Source organism: Cydia fagiglandana, chromosome 18, assembly GCF_963556715.1.
Source record: "Cydia fagiglandana chromosome 18, ilCydFagi1.1, whole genome shotgun sequence".
Classification (NCBI taxonomy): domain Eukaryota; kingdom Metazoa; phylum Arthropoda; class Insecta; order Lepidoptera; family Tortricidae; genus Cydia; species Cydia fagiglandana.
This window is the reverse complement of record NC_085949.1, coordinates 3,413,855-3,434,538: the sequence shown is the minus strand read 5'-3', so window position 1 is coordinate 3,434,538 and position 20,684 is coordinate 3,413,855. Positions and strand designations below refer to the sequence as shown.

General features: G+C 36.5%; 2 protein-coding genes across 2 annotated transcripts; one reads left to right on the top strand and one right to left on the bottom strand.

Annotated features, from left to right (window-relative positions):
* Positions 1–4,574: 4,574 nt before the first annotated feature.
* On the top strand, positions 4,575–8,281 carry LOC134673068 (arylphorin subunit alpha-like). The gene is made up of 5 exons (XM_063531003.1): positions 4,575–4,690; positions 5,453–5,586; positions 6,113–6,937; positions 7,022–7,185; positions 7,366–8,281. Exons 1-5 carry the CDS (start codon positions 4,603–4,605, stop codon positions 8,276–8,278), a joined length of 2,124 nt encoding a protein of 707 aa, XP_063387073.1. The 5' UTR covers positions 4,575–4,602; the 3' UTR covers positions 8,279–8,281.
* A 1,263-nt stretch (positions 8,282–9,544) lies between these two features.
* On the bottom strand, positions 9,545–10,240 carry LOC134673382 (uncharacterized). The gene has a single exon (XM_063531352.1). The coding sequence runs from the start codon at positions 10,224–10,226 to the stop codon at positions 9,579–9,581; it is 648 nt and encodes a 215-aa protein (XP_063387422.1). The 5' UTR covers positions 10,227–10,240; the 3' UTR covers positions 9,545–9,578.
* Positions 10,241–20,684: the final 10,444 nt, after the last annotated feature.

The following is a 20,684-nucleotide window of genomic DNA, read 5'->3' as shown; positions in this document are numbered from 1 at the left end:
AATTATATTATACCAATTTTTATAAGAAACCATGCAATCGGTTCACGTTCATGAAAAGATTTTTTTTATATCACTTCTCCCCAAAGTGACCTCACTATTGTATACCTAGTTACCAAAATTTGATAGTGGCTTTTCTGATTATCACGATCAGCATTTTTTAATCGAATACAGCTAAGCAACTCTGCTCTCTCTAGCCTCCCCCAGTGAAAAGTCTACGTGAAGCTTAGTATGTGATGTACGATAGTTACAAAGCAGGTATGTTAATACTTCTAAGTTTTCCTGATACATACGGCGAGCTGCATAATTGCATGGACATGAAGATAGATTAATCTTAATCAAAGCGTATAAAACATAGAGTCGCACCAATAAAAGTCTGCATCGGATTTAATAGCCCATGCAGTGTAAGTGTTAATTTATACGTCATAATTTCATAGAAGTTTGACGTTTAAAATGACACTTGCACTACGTGGGCTTTCAAAATCGCTGCAGACTTTTTACGGGCTGACTAAGTATAACTTATCTCAACCATTTGACTTAAACAGTTGTGACCCTAATAAAGAACCTTGCGCACAACAAATATGCAGCACATAGAATATTCAAAGGGCGCCGCAGGGTCTTTTCCATCTCTAACAACCACTATATAAATCACGTGCGTTGAGAGCACGAACAGGAATAAGAAAAAATAAGGCCCCGGAACACCTCTAAACCTATGCTTGTCATAAAAATATACCTACGGCATCATAATACAAGCCCCGAAACGTAATCCCTCTGAGAATACAAACGGGACGCCAAATTTTGTCACATCTATTAAATGTGCTCACCGAACTTTCGCACGTATCTCTAAAATTTTAAGACTTAAAATCCTTTGGCGTATCCTTTATACGTTGTCAATTTTTTTGCACATTGTATGTGAGGATGCTCAGTGAATCCATCTTTTTGTAAAGTTATTGTTGCCACTGAGATGGTTGATATTAGGTTTCTTTCAGATGTAAGTAACTTTCTGACGCCTTTTACCTGAAGAGGGTCCTCATATTATTTACACTTCCCGTATTGAGGAAAGCTACTATAGGGAGGGAGAGAGAACTGCAGATTACGATTGCAATAAATATTTGAGTAGCTATTTACTCAACTACTTGACGGCAGGCATCTTGAGGCCGATTCGGACGTACATTTTGATATCTAAATGATATAATTTATTTGTCATTCGCGCGTCCATTTTGGTATATGAGTCGTGTACTTCAAACTCGAGTAAATCCATCTATCAGATTATGCTATTTTGGTATTAAGAAAAGGTAATAAAGTAGATATTTGCTGAGATGGGTTCCAATGGATTTACCCGAGTTTGAAGTTAAGGCAGGGACACACTTATCCCACGTATGCAACGTATGCAATGCATTATGACATCCGAACCCTGAAATTTGTACGCTTAAAAACATACTTGTGATACGCAACGCAACGCATGACAAGTATGTTTCTAGGCATACAAATTTCAGGGTTCAGATGTCATAATGCATTGCATAACGTTGCGTACGTGGGATAAGTGTGTCCCTGCCTTAAAGGGCTGATTTAGACGACGCGCGAACTCGCATGCGATTTCAGTTACATTGCGGACTGTTTGTTACGTCCAATTCAACGGACCGATCAAAACCCGCAATGTAATGAAACTCGCATGCGAGTGTTCTCATCGTAATGAGCCCTAGCGACACTTAAGTGCAAATTTCATCACACATTATCATCACATGTGTAAATAAAAATGGTGAAAGTTTAAATCAGTGTATCTCGGAAACTATCCCAAATAGCCGTTGGTAACCGTCGTCAGTTTTTACTAGCTGACCACTGACAAAGCGGTCAACTTTGTCCATTTGTCGAACTAAATCGCGCATGACGAAGTTCTACAGAGGTTTGTGATGACATTCCTAATGTTTAGAAAGCGAGTCGTACTGTGGCTCTACTGTTTAAGGGCTGATTTAGACGGCGCACGAACTCGCATGCGATTTCACTTACATTGCGGACTGATGACGTGATGGTGACGTCCAATTCAACCGACCGATCAAAAACTACAATGTAATGAAACTCGCATGCGAGTTCTCGCATCGTCTACATGAGACCACTATGATACTGTTCAACTCAGGCGGTTGATCTTGGTGATTGATTTCCGTCGCACTTAATAACTGGAGTCGGCTTTAAGAACTTACCCTTCTGCCGAAAACCTTGCACAAATATGCATACTTTTGTATGGACTGACCTTTATCTCATTATCTGATATTACATATAGCCATAAATTTGACGGCCCCCCGCAAAAATCGACAGACTGTTTTGTACAGAAAATAACAGACAAGGCGTCTTCAGTTACTAAATGTTCTAAGGCGTCGCATGCACGATTTTCATTACATTTTATCAATCAGCGGGATTGATCTTGTATGTCATATCAAAACAGGATTAAAACCGTAACCAAATGTTAAATCAAAATTGGCCTCCGATTTTATTAACATTCGACTCGAATGCACTCTTCGATGGGAACACAGGCTAAACTTGTAATGGAATAGTTCGAAATTAAGAGGGTGTCGTTTTGTCCATACAAACACTTTATACTCAAGATCTTGGTAATTTTGTTCTTCCAACGACAGAGATGGGTACTTTTGAGTTAGAGACCCGGGGATATAACTTCAAATAGAAATGCCCACATATATCAATGATATGTATGTATGTATGTATGTCACTTTATTGCACATCAAACAGCCGGCGTATTATGGATGGCTTTATCCATCTTTATCCACGTGATAAAATAATTGACACTTTTTAAAACCGTAGCCACCGTAAATAGAAAGTGACGGAGACCGTTTTATCATGATGTTACGTAGACAAGAACGACCATCATATCCGTACAGGTTTACATAAAACGGACAAAAACAAAACAAAAATAAAAATGTTATGTACAAAGGCGAACTTATCCCTAAAAGAAATCTCTTCCAGCTAACCTAAGCTAAGCTATATGATACATTTTATTTGACTAAAACAAGAAGTACGCACATTATTGCTTATAATGTATTTATTGTAACACCTGTATTCTGATGAACATGATAGCAATAAAGAGATATGAATATGATATATGTAAGCTGATTGTAGCGACATACTTAACAATCTTAGAGCCAAATATAATATTGTCAGGCTTTAAATCTATGGGTACTTCGTTACTTTCCATTTTTGAAACCAAACAATTTACTAGAAGAGTCGTGGAATGTATGGAACCCATTCCCATTACATTCCACGACTCTTCTCTTTCCGCACAGAGTCTAGGTAGATATACGTAATACATAAATAGTAGTAGGTATAAATAAACAACGCCCCTGTCCTTGAATTTTACTATCTTCATGATAGGTCAACTTAAAGTGACATTCCATTTCCAACTGCAGCTGCAATACTGTTCATTTTCTATGGAAATTGACAATGACAGCGACGCGTTTCCATAGTAAAATGAACAGTATTGCAGCTGCAGTTGGAAATGGAATGTCACTCTTATCAACACCAAAAAATAGTAAATTATGTCAAAGGTCACAGATGAACGAAATCGTAATAGTAAGTTGAAAATATGAAATGCAATGTGATGCACCTTACTATGCGATAAGGTGTGTGATATAAACCCGTAATTGGGGTAGGCTCGGCAGAGTTGAGGTGGGAGGGGTGAGATGACTGTCCTGATCTTAGCGGGTCTCGTGGCCCTGGCGGTCTCCGGGACCGTACGGCACGAATACGATCTGAAACTTAAACATTGTATGGCATTTTTTTATATTCTGTAGATTTTGATGGTTGCTAGTTATTCGGAGGTCAAATATTTCAATCGGAGGTCAATGTATACTGGGTTGTCGGATGCCAAAAAAAATTAAATCTCTGAAATCTGGATAATATACTGTTGTGAAATTTTATGATTCAATTTGACATCTTTAGTTATATTCAATATTATTATAGAACTATAATGGCACATAAATATGCTCTGTTTATTTGGTAATGATAATATAAGTATACCTATGTATATAAATGTAAACGACAATTTGAAAGAGCTTTATTGCTAGGCCTATTTGAATAAAGCATATTTGAAGTTGCAACTGAATAAACGCGTTTGCGTTAAGTGTCATTTTGTATGGGATTTTGAGTTTCCAAAACGTCTCGCTTGGTGCGCTATACAAAATCCCATACAAAAATAGACATAACGAAAACACTAACGCTCGTCACGCTATCGAACAAATGAAATTTAAACTTAGGGGTTCTGATTTTAATATTTCCAATGACACTTGACATCATTCCGATTTACGTCACTCTTTTGATATTGACCAGGCAATCTGATAGATTCTAGACCTGAATTGGGGCTCGTAAAGTTTAAAATAATATTTAACAAACAACGGGACGTGATTTCACTATCACTGGCAGCTCAGCTCACTAAGACAACATTCGAAAAGTAATCAATGTCAAAGGTTGCAGATAAATGAAAACGAAAACACATTATGAGATATGCAAAGTGCACGTTGCTATGCGATAAGGTGTGCGATCAGCTATATAAACCTGTCCCTGGGGTAGTTTCGGCAGAGTTGTGGTAGTAGGGATAAGATGAAGACTGTCCTGATCTTAGCGGCTCTCGTGGCCCTGGCGGTCTGCGGGACCGTACCGCAGAAATACGATGTGAAACTTAAACCTGGTAAGCCATTTTTTCATTCTTTAAGACTAATAGGGATGAAGTCACATGAAAATTTCTTCATATAAACGTACGGCCTGATTCTAATATTAATATTGGCACCTACGTCAAAAATTTGATCAAGATACCATATGGATCGGATCTGTCAGAGTTTTTAATTATCGTAAGAGTTTTTAACAATTCGTATGGAATTAGTTTTTCGCTACTTACTCTTATATAATATATAATAAACAAAAATCTAAAAAGAAAAACAAACGAAGGGCATGGTTAATACATAAAAAAATTGTGTAAAAATATATAAACTTACTTAACTAGATTTTTGGACGCCATAAAAATGTACCTAATCTTTGAAATCTGACCGTGGGGACCTCTTACATCTCCAAACTTATTTGCTGTATTGGATGGCGTTTTGGTAGCTCACATGGTATAGCATTGGGCTACCGATCCACTGAGGCCTACTTGCAGAATAGTTCTTGATTTAAATATTACACTAATGTATGGCACAAAAAGATGGTTTTAATACATGTCGTAACGCACAATAAAAAAAAAGTAGCCATAACTTTTTTGATATTAAAAAAAATATTTGTATTTATTTGTATGGAGAAAATTTCAAAATGGTGTGACTTCGTTAAGATTTTGCATTCAGGTACATCGGGGGCTTAAAGTGATGCCATACGTCTTAACTTACATACTTACATATAACCGCGCAGCAGTAGTACTGAATTGAATTATGAAAAATATAATTATAATTTTTTTTTGTTATAGTTGACGCTCAGTTCCTCGAGCGCCAGGACAAAATCTACTCTCTTTTGGAGAGCATAGATCAGTACAGAAAGGACGCCGACTACTGGAAGATTGGCTACGAATACGATGTCGAGGCTAACATTGACAACTATACCGTAAGTTGCTGCAAATAAAACTTGGAAGAGTCTGTGCGGAAAGAGAAGAGTCGTGAAATGTATGGGAATCAATATATTCTACGATTCTTCTCTTTTCGCACAGACTCTATAGTCCGACTCGTAAGCTCATATTACAGTTCCAACCGGAAGAAAGCATACAACTTGGCATTACATGCACAAAAAAATGGGGTGGAAGCAACTTGTCATGTGGGCATTTCGCAAAATTTTGTGCTCCTGTCTTTCTTTCGGATGGGACTATACTTTAGAAATGTGTAAAGGAATTGAGCGGGACTAATAGGATTATAATTTGTAATAGATTTCTTACAAAATAAAGAGTAACTAAGCCTCCAGTTGCCGAGGTGGCTAACGCCATAATCTAGCGATCACGGCAGCACCCGTTCCTATTTCTCGAGTATTATTAATATACAATACCAAATACGTCGCTATACTTACACATAGCTAGATTTCTTCCCTAGTTGGTTGGATTAGTACATTGGACCTCGCTTAAACAAACTTTTTATTTCAGAACAAGAAGGCCGTTGAAGAGTTCTTGCTGTACTACAAGAATGGCATCATGCCCAAATACAAGACCTTCTCCATCTTCTACGATGAAATGAGAGAGGAGGCCATCGCTCTCTTCAAGCTCTTCTACTACGCTAAGGACTTCGAGACCTTCTACAAGACCGCCGCCTTCGCCCGCGTGCACTTCAACGATGGCCAGTTCCTCTACGCCCTATTCACCGCCATATACCAGCGCTCCGACACCGACAGTCTTGTTGTATCTGCTCCGTACGAGATGTTCCCTCAGTACTTCGTCAACACCAAGACTTTCCTGAAGGCCTACCGTACTAAGATGCAGAACGGTGACTTCGACCCCGCCTATGCTGCCACCCACGGCATCTACCACGAGAACGGCAAATACGTCTTCTACTCGAACTACACCAGCCCCTGGTTGACCGGTAGTGCTGAGGACAAGCTTTCCTATTTCACTGAGGACATTGGCATGAACTCGTTCTACTACTACTTCCAGACGCTTAACCCGTTCTGGTGGGACAAGAACTACAAACAGTATGACCAAATCCGCGGAGATCTGTTCTTCTTCGAGTACCAACAGCTCATCGCTAAATACTATCTCAACCGTCTCACCAACGGACTTGGAGAGATCCCTGAATTCTCGTGGTACAAGCCCATTGAGACCGGTAACTACTGCCAGTTGTCCACCTACTACCCCTTCTTCTCCAGAAACGAGTATTACCAAATCAACAAGCCCGAAAATGACAAATACATTTCGTACCTTGACTCCTACGAGAAGACTTTCTTGTACTACTTGGAGCAAGGCAACTTCAAGGCTGTGAGTATAACTCCTAATAAATGTTTAATGATATTCTTTACAACTTATTATTTATATTTTACACAAAACTAAATTCTTTTACAGTACAACCAAGAGATCGATCTGCGTGACGAAAAGGCCATCAACTTCGTTGCCAAGTACTGGTTCGCCAACGTTGATTTGTACGAGAAAATGCCTAAGAACTATGAACGTTTCTACGAGATCATCGGTCTTCACCTCCTCGCCGGCACTCCCGAGCCCACTGACAAGTAAGTTGTTTTTATTTATTCCTAATTTAATTCTTATCTAAATCTTATTAAAGATAACTGTCAATCATAATTATTTCAAATTATTTATTTCAACACGTTGAAATGTTTTGAAAGTAATTTGTGAAAATACTTTGTGAAATGTTGGAAGTGGTTTAATACAAACTTCGTTTTGATAAATAGGTACACCATTTTCCCGAGCGCTTTGGAGCTGTACCAGACCTCTCTGCGCGATCCCATGTTCTACCAGTTCTACGCTCGCATCCTGAACTATTTCCTGCAATGGAAAGAGTACCTGGAACCCTACAGCTACAGCCAGCTCCACTTCGAGGGAGTCAAGATCAACGAGGTTAAGACCGACAAACTTGTCACCTTCTTCGAGCCCTACAACTTCGACATCACTAACGACATCTTCCACAGCGTCGAGGAGTTCAAGGCTAACAAACCTTACGACGGAAATACTTATGACGTCTTCTCTGTTCGTCAACCTCGTCTTAACCACAAGCCCTTCACCGTCACTGTTGATGTCAAGTCTGAAGTCGCTACCGACGCCGTGTTCAAGATCTTCCTGGGTCCCAAATACGACAGCAATGGCTATCCTCTTAACATTGAAGACAACTGGATGAACTTCGTCGAGCTGGATTGGTTCGTTCACAAGCTGATCCCTGGACAGAACAAGATCGAACGCCAGTCGCGCGACTTCTCTCTGTACAAGGAGGACTCCGTCCCCGCGGTTGAACTCTTCAAGCTGTTCAAGCAAGGAAAGGTCCCAGTCGATATGTCTGAGAAGTTCTTCTACCAGCCCCAGAGAATGATGCTGCCTAAGGGTACCAAGGGTGGCTTCCCCTTCCAGCTGTACGTTGTCGTCTACCCCTACACTCCTCTGCCTAAGGAGATGGAAGAGTACAAGGCTTACTTCCCTGACATGAAGCCCATGTCTTATCCCTTCGACCGCCCCGTGTATGAGACTTACTTCAAGCAGCCCAACATCTACTACGAGGATGTGTTCATCTACCACGAGGGAGAGGAATACGCCAACTTCTACAACGTTAAGGAATACTACCCTAGCTATAAGAACCAAGTGCCTAAACACTAAAAGGAGAGAGAAGAAACGTCCAGTGTGTTATTAATCCAAAGAATTGTATATAAAATGACAGTCATAAAAGTAGAAATAAATAGTTAATTTACCAACTTACGTTTTTGTTTTATTATGAATTATGATGATGAAAAACTAATTTGTCTTTAAAAGTTTTCCTGTCATGAAATAATATTTCGCAGCGTTTTGTGAAACACTATTTTACTCGAAATATATTTTTTTAAATTAGTAAAAAATAAAAACTTCGCTACGGCTACACAGTCATGTAGCCGTGTTAGTAACCGGGGAATTATTATTAATTCGGTCAAATTGTGTTTTTTGAAAAACTAATTATAGCCAGCATTCTATGAATGTAGTATGATACCTTTGGGTATGGTGCTTTACGCAGGCTAGCGTCCCGTCCCCTCCCCCTGACGCAACCCCCCCTGTTAGCATAAATATGTCCCGATTGGGAGTTTTTTTTGTTTTTTGGGGAAAGTATACAATATAGGAAAAAAGTGTCAATGAAAGAAATGTTCCCTATTAAATTCTAAACAAAAAAGGTTATATTCGTTTTTTTGATACGACGCACCATATTCATGCTATGGCTAGACGAACTTCGACAAAATTTAACCGTTGAAAAACTTGCAGAAGATCAATATAACATAGTACGTGATAGTACTAAAAGAAATCATTCAGGACAATAACCTTGCAAGCTTATTTTCCGTATAAGATTTTTTTCAGTACTATCACGTACTAACTTATAATGAACTTCAACAAGTTAATACATGAATATGGTGAGTCTTACCAAAAAGTTGTATATAACTAGTGATGTACCGACTATTGATTTGGCCGACTAGCCGACTAGCCGACTAATCGGCGCTCGAATGGCCGATTAGTCGGCCGACTAGTCGGCTAGTCGGCCAGATCATTAGTTTCGTATAAGTTCAGGTGAAAAACAATAGTTTTGCTCCTTTTGTTGCGCTATTCATCATATTAGCTTAGCTAAAAGGTGTTCTCTAATACAGGTTCAAAGACCTATCACAAGAATCCTCGTTCAATTTCAGTCTTTAGTTCTTTTATTCTACGATCCTGAGCAGACCGTCAGTACAGCTTGTAGGAGGTATTTCCTAGGCTCTATTTCCGTATGAAGTCGCCAGTTAAGAACCTATTCCCTGTGGTCAGCGTCTTCACGAGCAACGTCTAGCCCTCACGAGCCCTGTCTGTCTCTAAATTTTGCAATAACAGTTCCTCATGTTTCTACCATTAAAAAAAAACTGAATCTTCTTCTTCTTCTTCTTCCTCCTTGACCTTTTCCCATTTACTTGGGGTCGGCCTTTCTTGTCCTTTTCCTCCATAATCCACGATTTTTGGCTATTTCAGCGTCTGTATTTACATCTTTCATGTCTTTTTCGACTGTCGTCAGCCAGGTGGCAGGTGGTCTTCCTTTTCCTCGTTTTTGTGTCGGCATATTTAGGGCTATCTTAACCATATGATCTTCTGGGCGACGTAGAATATGCCCGTACCACCGGAGACGATTTTCTTTAAGTTTATCAGATATTGGTGCGACTTTGAAACTCCCTCTAATAAAGTCGTTACGGATTTTATCCAACAGTGTGACTCCTCCTGACCAGCGTAACATGCGCATTTCTGTAACATGCATTTTATTTATTTGTTGTTTACATGTTGCCCAGCATTCCGAGCCGTATAAGAGAGCGGGTCTTATTGCACTTTTATAGATTTTCCCTTTTACTTTTATTGGCATTTTCTTATCGCATATTACGCCAGTCAGTTCTCTCCATTTTTGCCAACCTACTGTGGTTCTATGTGTGACATCTTTATCGATCTTGCCATCGTTGCTGATAATGGATCCTAAGTATTTGAACTGGCACACAGTAGGGATTTTTGTTGCGCCGATGTAGATCTCAAAGTTGCTGGCGTCGGAAGTGCCATCAAACACACACGACATATGTTCAGTTTTCTTTCTACTAATCTTGAGGCCATTTTTTTCAAGTGCATCTATCCAGGTGTCAAAAAAAACTGAATAACAATAAAAATAATTAACTGTCGAACTTGCATATGAAATTACACGAGAATCAGTTGAGATCGACCTGTAGAGGAAAACACCAGCCTACCGACATACGATAACGATCAAACGGTCAATTATTTATATGAACAAAAGTTTCCGTATGCATCCTGATAAGGTATTTTAATAAAATAAACATAAAACATATGGTATTCTTTCACTAATAAAGTACCGACTAATCGGCCATTTTTGCCGACTAGTCGCCGACTAATCGGCCATTTTTGCCGACTAGTCGCCGACTAATCGCCGACTACAAATGTGGCCGGATAGTCGGCTTTCCCGACTAGTCGGCGACTAGTCGGTACATCCCTATATATAACCTTTTTTGTTTAAAATTTATTAAGGATTATTTCTTACCTTGACACTTATTTCCTAACTCTAATACTTTTCTCAAAAATAAAAAAAAACCGTAAACCGGGACATATTTCATGCTAAAAGGGGGAGTTGCGTCAGGGGGAGGGGGAGGGACGCTAGTGTGCGTAAAGCACCATACCCAAAGGTATCATACTACATTCATAGAATGCTGGCTATAATTAGTTTTTCTTGCCCATACATTAGAACATAATTTAACCGAATCATTAAGTACCTACTATTTAAGACTAATGCCTTGAGCATAATAACGAGGACCATCAGCATTCATCAAATCGCGCCGCACCGTGGTCACAACGAGATCGCTTACATAGGACACTTCTATGGGCATCAAAGGATTGATTGAGCCGCCTCGCGCCGCGTCCCGCCGTTTCGCTTCGGGATCGCGCGATGTTCGCCTACATAAGACGCTGCGTAAGCAAGATCCATATTTATTAAAAAACTTTCAACTTTCAAGATTCTTACAGATTCTGTCAAACAACATCCCAATTGACAGTATCTGTCAACAATAATACTTAAGTAATTTTATTTTGTACTTAACCATGACAAAATATGATCTTACACTAAATTTGACAAAAAAACTGTCAAATTTGACAGTTTGACAGATCATGTCAATATACACTGGGACACTATAACATGTCACTTTGTATAGCCTGACAAGTTCTTTTTTAGCCCTGATATAATGTCGCTACAAACAGCTTACATATAGCAACAATACGTGTACGTCATGAATAGTCGGGACAGTGTGTATTGGCATCGTGCAAGAGCGAGTGAGGTATACAATTATGTACATGTGAGTTGTAGAAGTATGTTTCCCAATCGAAACCCAATCGAAAGAGCATGTTTAGTTGATAATTAAGTATGAATAATTTACCTATCCGCCATAATTTGATTCTAAATATTCGACCTCCGTATATATATTTACCAGATTCAGTCACTCGTGGTGGTAATGGCTCATTCTTATAATAAATATTTTTGATTATAGCACTAAAGACGCCTTAAATGAGAAAAATAATAATTTAATAATTAATATTCATATTTAGTACAAAACTAACCAGTTTATTACAAACTCACTATGAAAATCAGTACCCGTCATGTCAACAAATAATTTCACAACATTGTTTAATGGAATGCTACTGAATCCCGTATCCTTTTTCTGTCGCAAGTATTTTAATGTATTTAAAATTATTTGTTTAGCATCGGTGTGAATTTTTTTGGGCATTTTGATTGCAAAATCTATTATTATCCTGAAATATTTACAATCATTTTCGATTTGTTTACATCGGTGACATTCAATGACTTTCAATGTCGTATGTCAAACAAAATAATTGCCATTAAAATAAATTAGTTCCATCGAAAATCCGCAACGTGGCGAGGGCTAAAAAGGAACTTGTTAGGCTTTACCAAATATTCCCATACGAAACCCAAAAAGTCGCCCAAAAATATATAAGCACAGCGATCACTGGGGCTGCAAGTGCGTTGCCGGCCCTTAAGATGAGAAATGTAGTCTACAAAAAATTACCCAACATTGACATTTAGTACTAAACTATGACAAAATATAATACTTTACACTAAATTTGACAAAAACGAACAAATTTGACAGTTTGACAGATTATGTCAATATACATTATGCCATGTCACTTTGTACTAAATATTACCATACACATAAATGCATGTATATAAGTAGCGTACACGAAGAGAGGCCTATAGGTCAGCAGTGGGCGACTGAAAGCGAAAATGATGATGATGATGATTACCATATAATTACCTATTCTATTCTATTCTATTCAATAATAATATTTAATTAATTTTATTTTGTACTTAACCATGACAAAATATGATCTTACACTAAATTTGACAAAAACTGTCAAATTTGACAGTTTGACAGATCATGTCAATATACACTGGGACACTGTAACATGTCCCTTTGTACCAAATATTCCCATACGAAACCCAAAAACTCGCCCAAAAATACATACGCACAGCGATCACTGGGGCTGCAAGTGCGTTGCCGGCCCTTAAGATGAGAAATGCTGTCTACAAAAAATTACCCAACATTGACATTTAGTACTAAACTATGACAAAATATAATACTCTACACTAAATTTGACAAAAAAAAACAAATTTGACAGTTTGACAGATTATGTCAATATACATTATGCCATGTCACTTTGTACTAAATATTACCATACACATAAATGCATGTTTATAAGTGGCGTACACGAAGAGAGGCCTATAGGTCAGCAGTGGGCGACTGAAAGCGAAAATGATGATGATGATGATTACCATATAATTACCTATTCTATTCTATTCTATTCAATAATAATATTTAAGTAATTTTATTTTGTACTTAACCATGACAAAATATGATCTTACACTAAATTTGACAAAAACTGTCAAATGTGACAGTTTGACAGATCATGTCAATATACACTGGGACACTGTAACATGTCCCTTTGTACCAAATATTCCCATACGAAACCCAAAAACTCGCCCAAAAATACATAAGCACAGCGATCACTGGGGCTGCAAGTGCGTTGCCGGCCCTTAAGATGAGAAATACAGTCTACAAAAAATTACCCAACATTGACATTTAGTACTAAACTATGACAAAATATAATACTTTACACTAAATTTGACAAAAAAAAACAAATTTGACAGTTTGACAGATTATGTCAATATACATTATGCCATGTCACTTACTAAATATTACCATACACATAAATGCATGTATATAAGTGGCGTACACGAAGAGAGGCCTATACTCAGCAGTGGGCGACTGAAAGCGAAAATGATGATGATGATGATGATGATGATGATGATGATGATTACCATATAAATCATGACCCGAACTTACTAACCCGAAATTACAAAAAAAAAATTAATCTATGTAAAACGGTCAAGTGCGAGTCGGATTTCAATATATCCATACAAAAAGTCATCAGCGCCTGATGGAGTTAATAGCAAAGTTTTTTCGTAAATTCGTACCTGCAGAACGATATATCTCGAAAACGGTAAGAGATAAAGCAAAATGGACTTCAGTTTTGAGCTGTCGTTAGTACAAAGTACTAAACGACTAATGCATTTCCGTATACATAGACCTTTTTGGGACCGATTTGGACAAAAAAAAAATCAAAAAATGAAAAATAAAAATTTGACCCGGGTCTAAAATCTTTATTTTTAGAGCTAGAGAGATGAAAAAAAAACCGTTTCTGTAAAATTTTAATATCTTTTGTTCAACCCCAAATCCAACCATATAGTCTTGTAACTTTAATTAAAAAAAAAATAACTTTGGTCAAAAATCACGTTTGTTGTATGGGAGCCCCATTTAAATCTTTATTTTATTCTGTTTTTAGTATTTGTTGTTATAGCGGCAACAGAAATACATAATCTGTGAAAATTTCAGCTGTCTAGACATCACGCTAGCTAGCTATCACGGTTCGTGAGATACAGCCTGGTGACAGACGGACGGACGGACGGACGGACAGCGAAGTCTTAGTAATAGGGTCCCGTTTTACCCTTTGGGTACGGAACCCTAAAAAACAGAAATAATAATAAATTAAATTAACTAAAAAAATATATAATTATACACATATTTATAAGTAAAATATGGAAACAAGCTCGGCGCCGGATGGTAGGGTGCCCAGAAAGCTGGTGGCATTACCGCTCTGTATGGTGATGCCAATTCGCTGGGCAAGGAAGTGGCCAGCCCTCTGGCCACCCGTAGCATCAGTGAGATGCTTCGCTAGCTCCCTAAATATTCAGTGTGCTCCGGGTCTCCAAGGTCCGAGGCACTACAGCGGCTCAAACATGACCAGGTCCGGAACTAAACCAGAATGAATGGCTGCATATTTGGAATACCTAAGTACATTTTATTTGCCAAATTATTTAATTGGCTAAATTTTAATTAATATGATAACTAGATATGGAAGTTTATAGGCAAAATGAACTGATTTTGTTATGTACATTATGTACTTAGATATTTATTACATTTCGTAAGAACATAGCTACCGCGGAATACACAACACGTTCGATATCTTCGTCTCTTTTGATATATTTTTGCCACTGTATGGTGTAGTTTAAATTTTAATTTTTAAGTACTAAATATATGCAACACTCGGCCCGTAAAACGATTTCCAGCGTGCTTTCTATAATTTTTATATTTTCTTTCTATACAGGGTGTTTGGTAAATTGTTTGCCAAATTGAAACGGCAGATAGGTTGAGTCATTTGCTATCTTACTCATGCGTACAAAAATATTGGCCATGGTTTTTTTACTACTGTGCAAGTAAAAATTTGAAATTTACGAAAAACTGGCATAGAGCTGAAAAAAAAAGTGCGCAAAATTAAAAATTTCTAGGCCGGGGAAGATAGCAAATGACTCAACCTATCTGCCGTTTTAATTTGGCAAACGATGCACCAAACACCCTGTATAATTCTTAAAAAAATCGAATTCGATTGGCCTAGTATTAGTTGGTATTAGATATCTCGAACTATCAGTGTTTGACCTTACATTGACATGTCATAGGTCTTATTAGTTTGGTTGAGTTACGTTAATAGGGAGTATTACTGCAGTGTTCTGCTGCCAGAGTGCAGCACTAGTGTACATAGTAAACCATAGATCTACTTATACGTACAAGGCCTTCAACAATTATTTGACAAGTTTTCACTATGACATTGATGCATTAAGGAGGTTTGTTTACAGGTGCTCTGGGCTCAGGGCTCAGGCAAGACTGATAGAGAGGCAGAAACCGAATTTTCGATTATCGTGTTTCGTGTTTCGCAGTAGGCCCTGTGATTGCGCTAGTAACGCCCTCTACGCAGAGTTAAATATTCGCTATTGTTCTCTTGTTCTACTATAGTGGTAGATTGAGCACTTAATTAATTTTGTAAACAAAATTGAAATTTCAATTTAAATGTATTAAACTTTTAAGATGCTCTAAGGTATTAAGCAATACGCGGTAGTTAAAGAAATTAATTAAAACAACATAGATTTAGATGAGTGTGTGAGAAAAGCGAATTAAAATAGCTGTCTAAGTAAATAAGGAGAAACCCCACTTCCATGTAAATAAGCAAATTTTAAATATAAAACTCAAAATGAATAATCAATATTACTTCTATTCCCATTACTGCCTAATAACACTATGTTTGGCGTATAATTTAGGCATAACTTGTCGTTAGTTATTTATTTACCTTGGTTCAAAGTATATACAACTGCTAAAACAATCACTGGTTGTTATTGGGGTTATAAGTATCATAAATAAAATAATAAACACTACATGTGTTGAAAATAAAACTGTTTATTAAAGTCAATCATCCTATTTATTCACCTTATTATCAACAACTAATAAATATAATTACTAAGAGTAATTATTCACTAAAAGATGATTGAATTAATTAATCCATCTATTTAATTAATCAAGTAAATACTTAATTATTATAATACATATTATTAATTATCAACATAGTATTTACTTAACTTTGAATATTCCTTTGGCGACGATTAACTCAGTGCTGATGCTCAAAGCAGACTGACTCAAATGAATTTGGTCGGGCCCTTTTATGCCCATCGCTAGCCAGCCACTTGCACCTGGTTAATTATGCCACTTGTCATTCCACAAATGACGTCACAATCGTGGTTTCTCATGTACCTCGTCCATTTATCGAAATATCCAACATAAAATGATTATAACATCTTTTCATTAAATTCCGTTATACATAATTACTAATCAGTAATATATATACATAATAAATCACTTAAAAGTAATGTACAAATCTTAGTAGTAGGTTAACTACTATATTATTATTAAAGTTACCACTACCCCTGTTTCTCTTATCTACCGTGGTTTCGTATCGTACCCACATAAATCACCAATTGTGTAAACTTCACGTGAAGTTGCGTTTAAGTGTTTAAATAGTGCAATATATTATCAACATTGGACTTCAAAGAGAAACAGGTCAGTTTCATACGTAATACAATTTGTACATAGGATAATAATATTCTAACACGGCCATACTGACTTGTACTTCGTTCCCGAAGTACACCTCATTATGGTCTGTTAGGTAAGTATTGTATGATCATACAATTTCGATACCCATTACTATAGTTTGGCCAGAGACTGTCTCATCTCAAACATAGATAGAAATAATCATATTATATTTGCCTTATGCTAGTACTAGCACCCAATAAAAACAAAATATAAGATAAACATATACATATATATTGCGCATCTCTCTTTTTTTTTTTCAGGCCAACACTTCAAATGCACCATTTATTTTTTTTTGCATTTCTCTTTTTTTTTTTTTTTCAGGCCAACACGTGTACAAATGCACCAGTTATTTCTTTTTGCATTTCTCTCTCTTTTTTTTTTTTTCACCATGGATTTCTCAACTTCATCAAGCATTCTTTCATACATCATTCTCTTTTTTTTTTTTTCATTGGCCATAAAGTGATATATGACTTGCTCATAACATCACCATCATCATCGTCAGTCATATGACCAACCAACATACATCTCTTACATACATCTCTTTACTTTGTCTTTTTTTTATAATACATAAATTATCACCATAAGTATATAAACTTCTTAGTCCCATAGCAAGCTCAACTAGCTTATGTTTCGGGCACTAGAAGACGATAGAGATGTATAAATATATTTATGCATATGTACATAAATATTCATACTTATATACATAAAATAAACATTCACGGCTAAGGAACAAATCCTTCCGATAAACACACAAATAGATGTACCCACTGGGTATCGAACCCGGGAACTCCAACCTGGTAGGCAATCTCTTCTTTTTTTTTTTGACAAATGAAAACGCCAACACATGAAAGTTTCCAATCCAAGACCTCCAACCTCCGTAAAACTTACTAAGTTCTTCTTCTATAAGCTTACAACCACAATAAATAATGAACTTAAAAGTGGGGAAATAAAACTAAGCTTTACGTATCTGTTAAATACAAAATTATTTTGGCATTCAGCTGGCATTTAGATGGTCGGGGAGGCCTTGTACAACATGGAAGCGGTCAGTTGAGAAGGAGGCTGACTCAAGTGGACTCGACTGGAAAGAGCTGGAAGTAGCTGCTCAAAATTGTGACAAATGGAAAATAATTCTGCGAGCCCTATGTCCCTAATTAATTTACAATAAATTATGTTTAAAAACCATTCTCCTGCCACTGGTAACGTCTATCCTACAAGGAGATCTTATCCTTTATTGTTTAACAGAAATAAACATTTTTTTTCATTTTCATTCTATTAGAACTTCCTACGTTGGATCGCTCCTAAGAATTTTATATAAACCTAACCTAACATAATTTTTAACTCCGTTCGGCCATCCCACAAAACAACTAGGTACTCTAAAAGTCAGTGGTCAGAATTCTCTATAATGTATTCAATATGTATAGATCTATCTCTGAAGCTTCGATGGCAAAAATGCGGTTACATATAATAGGAAACGTACTTCTTCTTAAATGTTTTTTTTTTTTTGAGCTTCGATCGTAACTGTATTTAAACCTATTTAGCAGATAACGAGATAATCTCCTAGTTGAATCTTAATTGTGCAAAAGAACTTATCGTACAAAGGCGTACTTTTCATACAAAAGTCATTCTCTAGGACAGCGGTATTATGGTCGCATTTTATCACCCGCCATTCCATGAGTTACTCTCGTATTACATTTTTGTTAGAACGTGACAGGCATGATGGCAAATGACAAAGAGCCGACCGTATTAGCCCTACAGAAGGTCATAGGTACAAAATTGCCTAGTACAATTAATTACCACCTGACCATGTGAATGGTGGTACATATACATATAACGGTTTAAAATATTGTATTATTATTTATTTACGTTCCTTACAAGTCAGCTAGACGAATTTTCCTAAAGGAATACGTTTATCTTATACTCATTAATCGATCGTACCTACTCTAAGTTGTGTATTTTTCTTTTTTTTTAATAAAGTAATTTTATTACCAAGAGAATATGTCCTTTTTATTTACTGAATAATTTTCATGTGCAAAACACTACCTTTCAACTTTCACGGTTTCAAAACATTATTTACTAATACGGGACTTCAATTTTATTACCTCTGATAACCACAAGAACAACTGACTAGTCTACTTTTTGTACGACGTAATTGTCTAAAGTTGTCACTGAGGTATCTCTTATTTTAGTAGTCATTTAATATTCAATCAATTAGTAAATTTATTAAGCTAACTGGAAGCATACTATCAAAAACGCTTTTATGTCAAAATTTTAAAACACGTATTACTATCTGTACACGGAACTAGCAGTAAGTCTCCTATCTTACGACGGTATGTACAAAATTGTAAATAACCGTTATTACTATTTATGCAAGTATCACGACTACAGACTGTTGTATATCGATAAGCTTACGAGGAGCTTGAAGATTAAAAAGTATGCTGACTTTATCCTATACAGTACTTTACAATGACCTGACAGTTGAATATTATTTATTTTATTTCATTTACTGTTCTTACTTATTTAAACAGTCTCTTGTATCTTTAAGATATGTGACTTCGATATCAGACTATTAAAAAAACTAACCTAAGTAACTGGCATTATATAAATATTAAGTACCTAACAGATATTATAATAATATTTATTATCGTGTCAATCGTAACAAAAATAAGAAATAATGTGACTATTCAAATACAAAGAACGTACAAGGGCATTTTCACTTTCCCGTATACCGTTAACGGTCGGTTAAGAAAAGTCACAAAACTGACGATCAATATCAAAACCGTGACACTTAAATAAAGTATCAAATTCGTAACTAAACCGGCAGCTGAACGTGAAATACCTAACTTATGACACGCGGTAAGTTACAATTCAAATGCCCATTATATTTAACCGCTTAGCTAAATTCAAACGTAGTCTTTAATGGAGACCTCAAACTCTTCTAATAAAATAAGATTAGAGTTGTAGCTAACTGATTTCGAAAAATAATTATCCGGGCTATAAATAACGTTATTTCAACGTTTTCACAAATAACCCTTTTTTATTCTCCTATTCAATCATTAACCAAATCGTCGTTTTAAATAGAATATATTTATTTAAGTCTCATTATGGCTGGTTACATACGACCGGTTATAAAAAGAGCAGATGTTTACGTTTATCCAAATCAGTAACTATTCGTAGGTAGTTTCGCGGTGAAGGTAATAATACTGATGTTGACGACGTTTAAGGTATTTAACATAAATAGTCCTACTTTTTAAATTAAACCAAATTTTAACATACCAGAAACAACATAGGTAATTCATCAGTCATCCTTCCAGACAGGCGCCACTCCGCAGCGTCTCACAGGCGCGGCAGTTTCTGTTTCGCGATTTCCTTTAAGCTGTTTGCTGCTGTTCTTCATAAAAAGTGTCATGCTTAGTATACCAAATATCTTGTTTCACCTGGGGTTTTCACTGAAAATGAGATACCAGCAGTGTCCTTGTGTCCAGTATAGCGCAGCATACAGTTCTTAGAGTTGGGTAGCGTCCGGCTTTTGACTAGCATAATCAGTCGTATACTCGTACTGCTCCTGAAACATTAGTTTTGTAGGCATAGAATGTGTGTAACATCCCACTTCTGATGTGAGAAAAGCGAATTAAAATAGCTGTCTAAGTAAATAAGGAGAAACCCCACTTCCATGTAAATAAGCAAATTTTAAATATAAAACTCAAAATGAATAATCAATATTACTTCTATTCCCATTACTGCCTAATAACACTATGTTTGGCGTATAATTTAGGCATAACTTGTCGTTAGTTATTTATTTACCTTGGTTCAAAGTATATACAACTGCTAAAACAATCACTGGTTGTTATTGGGGTTATAAGTATCATAAATAAAATAATAAACACTACATGTGTTGAAAATAAAACTGTTTATTAAAGTCAATCATCCTATTTATTCACCTTATTATCAACAACTAATAAATATAATTACTAAGAGTAATTATT